Here is a 15,288-nt window from a genome sequence, read left to right as displayed (position 1 = left end):
TCTGCCATATCTAAAATATAAACATCTGCCCTTAAAGTTGAAAAAAAAAAAAAACCCTTCCAAACATGAACAGTGTAACCAATGCAGCGTTGTCTTCCTAAGCAAGCAGGCAGGCAAACAGTTCTAAGCGATGTGAATCGCCCCCACTCATCACAGCGGGGCATTAGCAGTGAAACCCAAGGATGACACTTTGAAACAGAGTTTTTCAAAAATTAAGGTGCACAGTTCTCACTAATTTGGACAATTACCTCAGTTGCATGTGCAAATAGCCTAGCAAATGGCAGAGATAAATTCTAAATGTGCACTGCATCTTTGTTTCCTATTGAGACGTGTTTAGATTTTACATAACAGCCATATCCTCCCCTCTGTCTTTATGCAAATCTCCCCCAGGAGATCAGCTGTGGATGGAGAGTAGTGTGCAGCTCTGACTTTGTAGACTTAGCCCATAGACCAGAATTAAAAAGGTCCTCTCCCCAGAATGCATTTGACAGCCTTGTCTTATAGGAAACTGCACTAGGATCCTGCTGCAAATAGGAAGAAGAGACCTAGATAGAAGGCAGATATGATCTGAATTTAAAAATGGAATGTTTTAAATAAACCAAGATTGTCACCGTGTTAGGTGAAGTTAGTGAGTCCAAACGCAATTTAATATATAGCCTGAAGATGTGGACTGGTGCACCTGGAGCTAACATTCCTTCCAAAACAGGGGTGATGTGTGCAGTCTCTGAATGTCTATGTGAAGGGTGCTATGATCCCAGCCTAGCACTGTGTACTCTCACCTCTGGGGGGGAAATAAGAATAAAACAATCCCTTCAGTGGATTGCTGCAGGGGTGAGAGAGCTGCTCGCTCACTGAGGAATTATTGCTGAAAGCAGTCACGAAATAACTTTCCAACCAAGATCCTTACAACAGCTGCACTGAAAACAGATATCCTTTGTTAGCCTATTTATTAGTGATGTTTCAAGGCAGATAAATTAGTCTCACAGTGAGAGATTTAACAAGTTCTGTCTAGTTAGCTTATCCAAGAGAAGGCTTAGTGGGGATTTGATCATAGTCCATAACTACTCATGTGGGAGAAGATTTCTGATAGTAGAGGGCTCTTTAATCAAGCAAGCAAAGATGTAATAAGATCGAGTGCTTGGAAGCTGCAGCCAGACAAATTCAGACTAGAAATAAGGTCCACATTGGAACAATTTACCTAGGAATGTGCTAGATTTTCCATCACTTGAGATCTCTCTGGATGTCTTTCTAAAAGATATGCTGTAGCTCAACCAGAAGTTATGGACTTGGTGCCAGAATTACAGGGTGAAATTCGATGGCCTGTGTTACGTAGTGAGTCAGACTAGACTATCCCCTTGGCCTTAAAATTTAGTAATCATACTGAGCATAAGAATGGCCCTACTGGGTCAGACCAAAGCTCCATCTAGCCCAATATCCTGTCTTCCAACAGTGGCCAATGCCAGGTGCCCCAGAGGGAATGAACAGAACAGGTAATCATCAAGTGATCCATTCCCTATCGCCCATTCCCAGCTTCTTGCAAATACAGGTTTGGGACACCGTCCGTGCCTATCCTGGCTAATAGCCTTTGATGGATCTATCCTCCATGAACTTACCTAGTTCTTTTTTGAACCCTGTTATGGTCTTGGCCTTCACAACATCCTGTGGCAAAGAGTTCCACAGGTTGTGTGTGAGTTGTGTGAAGAAATACTCCATTTTGTTTGTTTTAAACCTGTTGCCCATTAATTTCATTTGGTGACCCGTAGATCTTGTAAAGAAAGGCAGCCTAGATGTGAAAGGTTTTACATTCGGACTTTGTCGGCCTTTGCAGCCTGACAATTTGTTTTATTGCTGGTATAAATTTTAATCAAATCTGCCTTACCACCAGCTGCTGTCGTTCTTACCCATGAGCCAGTTACACTGTTGCAAATTTTCATCATCTGTTTTTGTTTGTATCTGTTCAGCAACTAAAGAACTGGAAAACCCTCTTGAGACTGCCGAAAAGATTGGGCTTGCAGCACTTATAATTCAGGTCTGTTTAAACTGTCTTCTGATTATTCCGTCTGTGAGAGACTGTACATTGGCACTGGGAACACTAGCTACATGATGCTGAATAGCAACTGTTCTCATTTTAGGATTTCAAGGGTCTTCTATCATCCGATTATCAGTTTAGTTGGGACCGGGTTCTCCAAAGTCGGGGAGATACAGGCGTATTCCTGCAGTATACACATGCCAGACTCCACAGGTAACAAGAGCCTTCCAGAGTGGAGAAATTTTCTGTTTTTATTAACATCTATTTGACTCCAGTGACTGAGTAACATTTGTGATGAAGCCTTTCCTAAAGATTCGAATCTCTCATCCGTTCAGTTGAGACCTCAGATGGGAAAACCAAGGAAAATGAAACTTGCAAGCCCTCTCCCTCTGGCTGGGGCAAGCGGCATGGCCAGGCTGTCTCTATGTCCTAGTAATTCTTGGCTGCTGTAACAGCCGCTTGGGATGACTGGTGCAAATTACGGCATGGCAAAGAGTGGCCCCAAGATCAGTGGTGCTCTGCTATAGCCAAGGAATCTGGCCTGGAGTCTTCTGGATATGCGAAATACACCTTGCTACAGTATTTAAACTGTGATTTGACTGAACTTTCCTGAGCGGCAGTGACCGACTCCAGCCTTAATTCTGTCCTTTTGTGATCACCCAAAATTGTATCTTAGGGAATTTTAAAAATCCATAGGACAAATACCGAGATTGAAGATAAAGCACTTGGTCAGACTGTCGACATCGGCATTGTGTCATACTCCTGAATTGATTTTTAATTCCAAAAAGGTCAGACTTGACAGTGCCCTTTGAAACTGTCATGTTCTTTCAGGGGATCTTTCTGTAAAGTTACTGACATGTATATTCAATGCTGGCTCAAGTAAAATAGCTTTTTGTCTTGGATTTAACTCCGCTAGTCTAACTCAGATGTTTTAGTCATCTTGCAAACAGTGTATCTAGATTCAAATTTTGTTCTCCTTTAAGTGCACGTTGGTTTTAATTCTTACGCAGCTTTGCTGCTGAAGGTTGTTGGGTTTTTTTTAAATTTATAAGAGCGTTTGTTTTCTCACACTGGGCTCTTATGTTTTCTAGTTTAGAGCAGATGTGCAGGGACGGGCAATCAACTGACATTAACACAGCTTGTTTACAAGATCCACAGGCCATCTCCGTACTCCAGCATCTTCTCAGGTATTTACTATTTGTCTTTCCAAGAAGCAGATCCATTAGGGTTTGATGCCTGCATGTTGAATAAGTTATTAGTTACATGGCAGTGGAAGAGTAGAAATGAACATCTTAGGCAATAACTTGTTGATCACTGGGCCTACTGCACAAGCCCATATTTGCAATACACATGTTTAGATGTAAATGAATGTGTTGATTTCAGAAGCTGAGTAAAAAAGGATCATGTGGGGAAAATACCTTTGAGTAATTGGATGCCTGTTAATAATTGTTAATACTGTTCACAGTATTGGGTGCCTGTAACTAATTGTTACTTAGTTGCTAATGAGGAAAGATTAGTACAGTTCTTTTGTAAATGTAATAAGCTATATAAACATTGGTCATCATCATAAACATAGACCTGGTGGATGGGATCTCTGGATCCCATGGGAAAAGGGGAAATGCTCTTAGGAGGAGGGGAATGGAACATCCACCCACTTCCAGTAGCCATGAAGGACACCCACATGCCAATCCCTAATAATAGTACTTAGTTCGTTTATAGTGCTTTTCATTGATAATTCTCAACATTCTGACAAAGCTGAGCAAGCATTATTCATAGGTGTGAAATCTCAAGCACAGAAAGGTGTGAGGACTTTCCCAACGCCACACAGGAGGTCAATGGCAGAGCTGAATATAGAGCCCAGAACTCCCAGCTTGAATGTCCTAGATCCTGCACCATGCTGCCGCTCTTCATGCCATCCTCCCTCCAGGCAGTCAAGAGCAAAAGCCTTCCTAGCGGCGTAAACCCACTTTCATTGCTTTGATTGTGGCCTTTGACAATATAACAAAAATACTTGGCCTTTGATCTGGTCAGTGTTAAACATCATTTACCTAGATTATGATCTTTGTAGACCAGTGAATCTCTTGGAATGGTAGATTTTTGGTAGCACATCTTCCCTGAAGAAGCTGACTTACTCCACTTAACGTAAGATTGGCCATACTGGGTCAGACCAATGGTCCATCTAGCCCAGTTTCCTGTCTCAGTGTCAGGTGCTTCAGAGGAATGAACAGAACCGGCAATCATCAAGTGATCCATTCCCTGTCCTCCACTCCCAGGTTCTGGCAGTCAGAGGCTAGACAGAAGAACTCTTTAGGAGATCCGCTCAGGAATTTTCAGACAAAGCTGAAAATACCAATTTGTTGAAACCAAAATGTTTCATGGAAATATGTAGGTGTTGATGAACTTTTGATGGAACACAGGGCAGCTCAGCCATGTGACTGCCCCAGCACAGCAGACCCAGGACTTCCAGGGTCCCCAGCTCTCATGGCTTCCAGGCTCTCTGTCACAGAGCTGCAAACCCCAGCTCCCAAGCTCTGAGGCTCCCGGCTCAGTTGTGGTTCCCAGGGCTTCTAGGCTTTTGGCTCCCAGGGTCAATTTCAAAAAGTTCTAAACTAATTTTTTCTAATTTCCCTTCCACAGCAAATTTCAAAAATTTGTTTTGTTCTGAAGCTGAACAGTTTTGTTTTTTAATTTCCCATGGATGGGAAATTCTGACTTTCAGCCAGCTCTACTCATTAGTTTATATCATGTGGCTACAGATTGCAGTAGCAGAGACATGCCTCTTCATTTAATAGCCACTTGACAGTTCAGTGAACTTGGTATGAGCGACCAGCTGTGACAAAGTCAGGCCGGACGGCTGCAAGAGGGTGTGGGAAGGCTGATATGTTAGCCCCAGAATGTTAAAGGTCCTTTTTCCTACAGGCTGATACTCCTGAGGGAATTATGTGCCAAAAAATTAAAAATTATTCACAAAATATTTTAAAATTCTGCAAATTTTATTTGTGAATAAATAAGTGTAGCTCTAGCATGGCAGTGGGGAACACAGGCCACTGGCTACACTGAGGAGGGAGATCACCCTGAAGCCTCTACCTCCCCCAGTCCAGGGACTCGGCAGTGAGGCTGCACCTGACCCTGACACAGTGCAAGGGCTGGGCCTGTCCCAGAAACACCCTGGGGCCCTGCCCCTCTGTGCCAGGCGCACCAGGTGTGGGTGGGCAGGCTCAGCCCAGCAAGACCCAAGTGTGGAGGGGCTTAGTGTGGGGGGATCCAGGTGTGAGGTGAGAGGTTTCTGTGGGGGGCAATGTGGGTGTGGGCAGTTCAGTGGAAGATCTGGATGCACAGGGGCACGTTGTGGGGTTCCAGGTGCAGAGGTAATGGGATTTACCCAGGGGATCCAGATGATGGTTGTTGGGCTCGGTATGGGGAGATGGGGCTTGGCTGGGGGAGGTGTCTGGGTGTGGGGGCTTGAGGGGGGGGGGTCTGCATGCTGGGGGAGTGGGGCTTGGAAGGGTGGAGGTCCAGGTGCAGCTGGTTGGGGCTCAAGTGGGGTGGGGGTCTGGCTGTGGGGGGCTTGTAAGAGGGGTCCAGTTGTAGGGGGGTAGGGCTTGTCAGGGTGAGGGTTTGATGGGCCTGCTTAATAGGGGAGCCCCAGCTGCTGTTGAGGGGATGCCACATGCCGGGATCCTGCTGCCCCCCACCCCATGATTCCCCTATCTTCTCCATCCCCCTCCGCTCACTCCCACATTCCCTCCCTCTGCCCTATTCCACCCCCTTCCTTCCCCACTGCCTCTTCCCCCCCACCTTTACCCTCATTTCCGCCACTCCCCCTTACTCAGGCCCACCGTGGGAACTCACTGTTCCACAGAAAACAGGAAGGCTCCCAGAACATAGAAGGCGTGCACAGCTGGCACTAGGACCCAGGAGGCTGCGTTCAGCTGCAGAGTCTCCTTGCTGGACAAGGCAACCTCTGAGCTGGGAAGCTCTGTGTTTGCAGAAATAAGGAGGGAGGGGGGCAGTGGCACGTAACCCCGTGTGCTCCCCCCATGCATCGCCTCCATTTGGGAGGCAATCCCTCTCCCCCCCAAAAAACTGCATACATGGTCAATCCCAGAGCGGCTTCTCTGTCATTTTCTGCAGGGAAAAGCAGGAACTGTGCGGGGGGGCGTTTTCTGCTGCGGACCCGCAGTCCCGCAGAACCCCCCCCAGAAGTAACACTGGCACGCACATACGCTCAGGCCCCCGGGTGATCACGCAGGCACGCATGCCCTGTCTCTGAGGCTGCTCCAGGCACGCTGGAACGGACGCGCTGTCTGGGCTGCCGGGGAAGAGGCGCATGTCCCCCAGCGGATTTTGTTTTGCCTTTTTCTGCGTGGGGGGGCACAGAAAAATGCGGGCCATATCAATTCTGCGCCCCCACGTTGGTGCAGAAATCCCCCAGGAGTAAAGCTGATGAGGGGTTACCTCAGGTCAATTAGGGACACCTGAACCCAATTAAGGGCTGCCTGAGGCCTTTAAAAAAAACCTCTGGGGAGAGAAAAGGCAGGAGAGGGAGAAACTACTGCCAGGCTACTGGTAGCAGGGAAATAAGCTTCTCCAGGCTAAGGGGTTGAGCTCCTTCTCATAGGGGAACAGCCAAACCTGAGCACCTGCTATGGGGCAAGCAACGGGATGATGCCTGCCCCAGCGAGGAGGCAGGGAAAGTATCCCCCTTTGGTTTTGTGTTTATGAGACGTTTTCCCTTTTGTTTGGTGAAGGATCACCCCTTAGACCGACCCTGGGGCCTACCCTGGAAACACGGCTAAAGGAACACAGAAGGGGGAAGGCAAACACTGCCCAGAGTGGGGCTGATTTACCCCAGGCCCACCATTGCTAGAGCGGGTGAGATGGAGGAGGTGTCTTGCCACACAGCTCATGGTGTTCTTAAGTACCTTTTAAATGGAAACCAGTGTGTAATACTGACCACTTCACTCATGAGACCAGCAACTGTTATTGTTTTTAAAATAAAATCACATCTTGTGGCAACACAACTCACCTCTAGGTTAGCAGCTGCTATGTTTCCCCCAAGATCCTACACATGGCCACTGATGCAGCACACGTGCATGAGGCTGTGAGCTCTTTGGGGCAGGAAACGTTTTTCATCATGTGTTTAGACAGCACCTGGCACAATGAAGTCTTCAGCCATGACTGGGGCTCTTAGCGCTACAGCAGTACAAAAATAAATAAGTCAATTTTGGTTTGCATGCAAGGGAGGTTAATGTGGAGCAATCATAGAAGTGCAGTTTCTCTAAGACCGTCTCCTGATTGCTGAGTCCTCCCCCACCCTGCCTGCCCTGCTGTGTCCACTCCCCAGTTTTGCTGTAACTTGACCACAAGAGATAACACTACCAGGGAAGCTCTGCTTTTGTAAGAACGCACATTGGGATGGGAGGACGTGGAAATCTATGGAAGAGCAGAGCGGAGTGGCAGAAGATCCTCTTTCATAGTTCTGCTTTGGAGGGGACCCTGCTCTGAAGGTCAGAGCTGTCAGGTGCAGGATTATTCCTACTAGCCTGTGAGAGAGAGCACGCAACAGAACTGTTTGGGAAAATTTTTTCTCTGCAGATCTGTACATGTTTGAGTTTTAATACTGTTTTTCATCTCAGCTGACTGTATTTCCATATTTTGAGAACCAACTTTTTTGTTTGTACCTACTAATTGTAATTTTATGAGAGTCCCTTTAAGCTGTTGAAAATTCTGAGTCCCCTTTATTAAAAGGCCACATCCTTTAAGGTACTGCTTTATGACAGGGCCTCAAGTGGTCATTCAATGTAGATTTTTCTTCTTATAAGGACCCACAGTGAGTGATAAAATTTAAAGCAGAACATAATATTCCAGGAGCAACTGTTTATTGTCTCTGCTTTTGACCACCTGTTGTGAGCTCTGAAATCTACAGTATTAATTCAGCAAGTTTTAAATGTACTTCCATATTATGATGATGCTATTCCCAACAGCTGCAGTCCCTTTCTTTATTCCTGTTCTAAGAACTATAGTTAGTTTTTCTTGTGATTGCAAGCTGAGCTCTGAACTGTCCCTTACTTTCTCCCCAGCTATGATGAGGTACTGTATAAATCCTCTGAAGATCTTCAGCCCAAGCACATGGTCAGCTACCTCCTAACGCTCAGGTAAGGAAAGAAATATTGGCTACTGCTGAACAGCTTTAATTCTTGGTTTCACTAGCCTCAAACTCCAGCAGCATCGACAAGTCCGTACAAGCAAGCGTAGACCCTCCAGGCATCCGGGTGCACTGTTCCCAATCTGAACTCCGCAGCTAGGCCTTGTGGGCAGACCTAAAACCCCAAATCTGCATCCCTTTGCACATGGGACAGGGTTGGATCTAGATCTAAATGTGGTGGCTCAGGCTCTTCTCTTGGAGGAGGGGAGAGGGAGAAACAAAGGAGGATAACTGAAGCAGAATAAGTTGATAACACAAATCAAACTTGTAATCGCTGACACAGGAGTGGGTGTCCCTTCGGAAATGTTACAGTGCCCCAGAGCAAATAACCCTTTGGTCCCTATCTCATATTTCCAGTATGTACTTCTAAAATCGTATCTGTACCAGCAAGCAAAACTAGTCATTTCTTCTTTTATGAGGCAGCTGTGAGACATAAAACTCAGAATCCAGTCCTGAAAGGGACCGTTTGCCCAAAGGCCCTTATAAACTGATCTTAGTCTGGTGGTTGGGGGTGGATCTTCTAGTTCTGCTGCTTTCTGCAGCCCATGTAACTGCTCTTCTTAAGGGAATTGCTGGTTCTAATCCACTTTTCTGTTTCAGCCATCTTGCCGCTGTGGCACATAAAACGCTCCCTGTGAAAGGCAGTGCCCCTGAACAAGCCCAGGTATTGTGCATTATTGCTGTGTGACTGTAATTCAGTGTACTTGAGTTGTGTAGCCAGAGAAACACTGTCTATCCGGCAAATGACTGCTTACGAGGACACACCTATTCATGCTCCAAACAGTTGAAACTAAGAGGTGCTCTTGGAAGCACTAACTGTAGGAATGGCATGAGGCTGGTTCTGAGCTGCAGAATTGCCCTTTTTTCCAATGAAGGAGCAGGAACTCATGGCTGCAAGCCCACCCTGACTGCCAAGGGCTCTCTCTGGACCTCTTCAATGTGACTCTGAGCACTACTTAGAGGGAATTGCTTCAGAGCAGTTGTTCCCTTTCTCTCTCATTTTCTTCTCCCTAATATTCCGGAGAGTGTTGAACATTCTGGTTAGTTTCTGATGGTTTCCTCAGCTTAAGTGGGAGGACAGAGCTATGTGAGGTGACTGAACCCCCACTCCCTAATTCCGCCTACACAATACAAATTGTCTATACTGCTAGTCTACCAACATAGGCTGTCTACTGCTATGTGCAGTTCCACCTAGATGCAAATTAGAAGGCTGTGAATCTTTGGGCGAGAGATCTGATCCCTTAACTATTGAGTAAATACTACCCTAATTACACCATCTTTTGTTCTGTCTCATACTGATTTGAAAAGTAATTGCGTATCTGCCTTTGATGATGACTCTTCCTTCAGGGTTGAGCTTTGCAATGTTCTGTTGTGAAAAATAAGTGAGAAGATTACAAAGAAGATATTCCATATGGTTGAGCTTAAAGCTCCATTGACTTTAATGCACCTTTTAGTAAGCACAACTTTTTTGATAGACGTGAGGTCAGATTCCCTGTAATTCTGAGGAGTGGTGAAAGTTAGGTCCTCCCCCCTCGTCTCCTATCTTTTGAGCTACATTGAGCTCTTATTCAGGTCTGGGAAAGGTACTCAGGAGTGGCACAGCAAAGTATGAATTTAACCTCCAACCAAAAATACCCTCTCACCTGTGGGTGAACACTTTTCACAAAGCGATCACTCTATATCTGACCTGCCTGTCCCCATCCTCAAAGCAAACCTGCACAACACTTTCAAAAGACAAGCCTGGGAGCTTAAATTCATAACTTTGCTAGACACTACAAGTCAAAGACTGTAAAGTCACAGGATTTATGGTTTATTACAACAATCTATAACTCACTGTACCCCCGTTTTGGCCTATGACTGCAGGCATGTTAACAGGCCACTTCAACTTGCCGGTCCCTTAGAATATGTGTTAATTACTTAGGCTAAAAAATCTGTTCCACCTTGTATTTTGCTGTGACACTCGGGCTTGGTCTACACTACAGTTAGGTCAACATAAGGCAGCTTACATCAATTTAATTATGTCAGTGTACACACTACAGCCTGGCTTCCGCAGATGTAAGTGCTCTACTACACTGACGTAATAACTCCACCTCCATGAGGCGTAGGGCTTATGCCAGTGTAGTTAGGGCGACACAGTGTCCCTGCAGACACTGTGTTACTTACATCAGCTGTTGGCTGTCATTCTTGTCAATTTCACAGCTCCATGCTGGGAGCCGTGAAATTGACAAGAAAGCTGCACTGTCAATCGGGCAGGTGGGGGGCTCCAGCTAGAGCCCGGCTGCCCCCCAGGTACCTGCTCCCAACACAGCTGCTGTCCATGCTCCCCGCTCTGAGCTTCGATGCAGCTGCTGGACTCCCCACAGGGAGCCAGGATGTGCCCTCCCGGCTCCCAGCCAGTCGGCTCCCTGGGGGGAGCCTGGTGACTGCCCCAAGACGTCCGGCTCCCCTCCAGGAGCTACCCAGACTCTGAGTGCAGAGCTCTCCCCCGGGAGCCTGGCTGAAGTGGGGAGCGGAGAGCCCAGGGAAGCAGGTGGGCTCCTGCTGGTGGGGAGCCAGGAGCCTCCAGGCAATACCAGGGCTCCCCGTGGGGAGCACTGAGCCTCCAGGCAGCAGCCTGGCCCGGCTCCCTGCTGATCCTATGTTAAGTCATCTTACAACTACTGCAGTAATTACTGCAGTAATTACTGCAGCAGTTCATGTCCACACTATCCTTCTTCTGTAAGTGGTGCGTGTCGTCACCAGGAGCATTTCCACTGACTTAAGAGGGGCAGTGTGGGAGGCTGAAAGCCCCCCACTTATATTTTTAGTGTAGACAGGCCTTGTGAGTACTTTTCCCAGACCTGAAGAAGAGCTCAGTGTAGCTCAAGAGCTGTCTCTCCAACAGAAGTTGGTGCAATAAAAAATATTACTTCACCCACCTTGTCTCTCTAATATCCTGGGACCAACACGGCTACGGCAACACTGCAACCAAACCTGAATATGCTAGGCTGTCAGCCGAAGGTGAGAGGACATGTCTATACTCAGCTTCTCAAAGGTCCAGTGTGGCCACAAGGTGTCTGTGTCTTACCTGTGTGCTGCTTGGAACTCCTTGTTTTTCTGTCCGTTGCTGTGGCTCAGATTCACTTAAGGACTTAGGCACCAAACCCCCAGAATTAGGTACCACTGCTAGCCACACAACCCTCACTCAATTGCTGCCTAATCCTCCAGGCACCGAAGTTACTGCCTCACTCTGGGCATCCACAGCCTTTTTATGCCTATGCGTCAGTGCAATCCATGAAGCAGGGAAGACAAGCACTCCTCTGCCTGGCTTCTTATGGGCTCTAATGTGGTAGGCATGTTAGCTGCATGTTCCAAATCTGACCAGTGGAGGAGGTGCCACCTGCCTCCCTAACGCTTACCCCAGCAGTTAGAGCACTCACCTGGGATGTGGGAGATCAGGTTCACTTTGCCCCTTTGCATGATGGGGAGAAGGGATTTAAATAGGGGCCTCCCACCTCTGAGTGCCCTCCCACTGGTCTAGCGGATATTCTGATCGGGAAGGGGGGCCTTGCTCAGTCTCTTCTGCTGAAGCTATTGCACCTGGCATAAGAGTGATTTGAAGCAGGGGGACTGGACCCTGCAGCTCCCACCTCCCAGGTGGGTGCCCTAACCACCAGTCTGTGGAGTCAGTCTCTGTGGCCCAGTGACTCTTTCAGTAATTATACCCAGTGGAATGGCTTCAACAGGAGATATTAGAATATCCTGGTGGTTTGGGCACACTCCTTAGAGGTTGGAGATCCCTGTTCAGATCCCTTCTCCCCTGCATGCAGAGGGGGGAACCAAACCTGGGTCTCCCACACCCTGGGTGAGTGCTCTAATCACTGGGCTAAAAGTTACAAGGGAGGCAATCCTACGCCCCCACCCTTCTTGTACAAGGAGCCAAGGGACCTACTTCAGGTTTTATGGATCCCATTATTGTTCCAGAGGTGTCTAAAAGATAGGCATTGCAACAGCTGAGTCCCTTTGTGGATCCAGACCAATTGTCTCGTGTTCCACCATGGCAGCTCTCCACTCTGCTCGCTCCTATGCTAGGCTTTCTGCAGCAGGGTCTTGTTCCCTCGGTCAGGGAGGCCAGGCTAGATGTGGCTAGAGACCTGTTTGTGACTTTGGCTTGAATGGTCTCCACAACGTTGAGAATAAATTCCGCCACTTTCACCCTTAGATCAGTTGTTCAGTGCTATTGTGGCGGAGGATGAAAGTGGCTTCCTCTAGTCCTTGAGCTGCTACTAGTATTCGGCACTTTGTATCTTCATTGTGTTGAACAAACCCTAATCCTCAGACTCCTTTTAAACAAAGATGACACATAGATAGCTGTCTTCATTTTTAACAGGCTTCCTCCTAGCCCTTTCCTTGAGACTATGCTCCTTGGTCATGGAAGTATAAACTGCTATTCAGATGATGTGACTGCATAAGTTGATTGTTACTTTTATTTTGCAGGCAAGACTCCGCCTCTTCCAGGCTGCACGTTCTGTTCTAGCTAATGGAATGAAACTTCTTGGAATCACGCCTGTAAGCCAGATGTAACGAAAAGGCCTCCTGCAATGTAAATTTAAGCTTCTTAGTAAAAGTTCTTCATGAGAATCCAGCCACTGTTATGACCCTCATTGTTACTTCAGTCCTGCAAACTCTCTTCTTGTCTGGTCTTTGGTGTTCTCCTGTGCCTCTGGCAAGTGCACTAACAGCTGCTCATGGGGCAGAACCCTGTTGTCCATTTCCCTGTCTCACTGCCACTCATAACGTTGTACCCTTGATAGTGCTTCAAGCCATTTGAAAATGTTGGCTGTAATCCCTGTTATCGATGAGGGAGGGTCATATATTTGCCCAGTTACAACAGCTTGGAGCACTTAATTTGCCCTTTTCCTAAGAGAATTGCCATTGAACTGTATAACCCATTGAACAAAGGCTCTCCTCCACTTGAGATCTACAATCCTAGTACTTCCATTTCCTCTCTACATGTAAAAGAGCTTTCAGTTATTGGATAGATGTCTCCCCTTTTCTTTTCATACACCTGGGTCAGCATGGCGATCCATTTACATCTGGCCTTGTTGGCATCTTCTGTAACTCCCAAGTTCTCATTTATATCCAGTGATTCTGTTAGTGGATGGTATGCAAGGTATCAGGGAAGGTTTTGGTTTTTTGCCGGGGCAGGGTGCTTTTGCTTTGAGACAAATTCAGTGTTTCACCCTCACATGTCCACAAGCATTTGAGTCCCTACTCTTGCACTTGCTCTCACTAAAAGCGTCCTCTCTTCAGTTTATTTCACTCATGTTTTTAGTCTCTAAGGTGCCACAAGTCCTCCTTTTCTTTTTGCGAATACAGACTAACACGGCTGCTACTCTGAAACCAGTTCAATATTACTTACTCTCCCTCCCACCCATCCACCTTGAGCCCTTGTTAGTGATTAAATCAAAGTTTATCTAAACCTAATAGTGTAATGGCAGTAGATGCTTCATCTACTGCTGCAATGCAGTTCATACAAACTATGATTTGGTTACGGGCTGTTCTGGATTTCCCATTGCCTTTAGGGTCGTTCCCACTTCAACTATATGGCCTGGACCAGCTGCCAAACCTCCTTTTGCCCCCCAGGAGACTTCTCCCCAGTTTCAATAGAAAAGATGGCTCTGAGAAGTGGTTTTGATTTTTTTTTTTTTTTTAGATGAAGAAACCGCAACATGAGAACCACATCCTAATCTAAGGATAATACCACTGAGCACAAGTTGCAACCTTGGAGCAGATGTGCCATAAAACAATATGATAGTGGAAAGGAAGGGAGCCTAGCATATTACCCTATTGCTATTTCATGACTAGCAATAAAAGGCCTTGCCAGAATTTGTCTGTGTTTCCTGAATAAAATCGAAGCGTCTGTGTACTTGGAAGACTAGTTCTAAGCACAGCCCCCACCCCTGCCAGATTAGCTTTTAATGCGCCACTTAAAATGGATGGAGCTGCACAGCTGCTCAATTCGCCTCAGAGGGAGGGGTAAAGGAGAAAGTTCATTTTATGAATCAGCTCAATTGTCACTACATTTCCTCGTGTTGAAAGACAAGCACCACAGGGAATGAGGAAGAGGAACACATGAGCTAATATTTCTGTCCTCCATTGAGCATGTTATCTTAACCAAGCATAGGGCTCCCCTGCTAATCAATCCCTTAACGTGTATACTCCTGGGGGAAGTCTACGCCCTGTGGGGGGGTGCAGAATTCCTACCTTCTGCCGATTTCTTGGCTCCCCCCCGCAGAAAAATGGGGGAGCAAAGAAATCTGTGGGGAACACACGCCCCTTCTGCAGCAGCCCGGGCACAGCTGTTGGGAGCAGCCAGCAGCTGATCACCGAGGTGGGGAGGAGGGAGGCTGGGCGTGCCTGCAGAGACATTAAGGAGGTGGGGCTGGGCACCTGCCTGCAGAGCTGTCCCTCAGGGTTGCAGGGCCCAGGACAATCCCCCCACCCCACTGCCGCCTCCACCACCCAGCTGCCACCATTGCAGGCCACCCCATCTATGCCTCAGAGCCCAGATACTGGCTTCTAGCCTTTAGACGCCCCTGGCTGGGTTTCCTAGTCTTCCCTAATAGCAGTGACAACGCTTAGCAGTAGGGGATTTTCCAGGCCTGCTGAGGGTCACAGTGCATAATAAACCCAAATAAGCCTTTGCGTACATTCAGTTTTGCTATTGCCCCTCTATAGTCAAGTTAAATTTATCTTATTTTGTTTGTTGGGGGTTTTCTTTACCATAGAGAAGAATTTTAAAGAATAGGAAAAGGTCACAGTGAAAAGGCGGTGGGGTCCCAGGAGGGGGCGATCAGGGGACAGGGAACAGGGCAGATTGGATGGGTCGGGGATTCTGAGGGGGGCAGTCAGGGGGCGGATAGGGGGCAGGGACCAGGCTGTTTGCGGAGGCACAGCCTTCCCTACCCAGCCCTCCACACAGTTGTGCAACCCCAATGTGGCCCTCAGGCCAAAAAGTTTGCCCACCCCTGCAATACACCTGTTAGTCAAAGGAAAGTTTGTTCTTTCC

General features: G+C 47.3%; 1 protein-coding gene across 5 annotated transcripts in view; it reads left to right on the top strand.

The window, feature by feature from the left end:
* Nucleotides 1–14,328, top strand: part of RARS2 (arginyl-tRNA synthetase 2, mitochondrial) — a 58,507-nt gene extending 44,179 nt beyond the window's left edge. For 2 of the 5 annotated variants that reach the window (XM_074948092.1, XM_074948094.1), the window contains 7 exons: nt 1,962–2,029; nt 2,133–2,242; nt 3,121–3,216; nt 8,113–8,187; nt 8,838–8,901; nt 12,714–12,785; nt 13,933–14,321. In XM_074948092.1, the coding sequence (XP_074804193.1) occupies nt 1,962–2,029; nt 2,133–2,242; nt 3,121–3,216; nt 8,113–8,187; nt 8,838–8,901; nt 12,714–12,785; nt 13,933–13,971 (524 nt within the window). In that variant the 3' untranslated portion in view covers nt 13,972–14,321. Of the gene's footprint in view, nt 1–1,961; nt 2,030–2,132; nt 2,243–3,120; nt 3,217–8,112; nt 8,188–8,837; nt 8,902–12,713; nt 12,820–13,932 lie in introns of all 5 variants that reach the window. The other 3 variants (XM_074948093.1, XM_074948090.1, XM_074948091.1) reach the window with 3 other exon arrangements.
* Nucleotides 14,329–15,288: the final 960 nt, after the last annotated feature.

The sequence above is a fragment of the Natator depressus genome, chromosome 3 (assembly GCF_965152275.1).
Source record: "Natator depressus isolate rNatDep1 chromosome 3, rNatDep2.hap1, whole genome shotgun sequence".
Classification (NCBI taxonomy): Eukaryota; Metazoa; Chordata; order Testudines; family Cheloniidae; genus Natator; species Natator depressus.
Note: the sequence above shows the minus strand (reverse complement) of the source record. Positions and strands in the feature narration are given on the sequence as shown.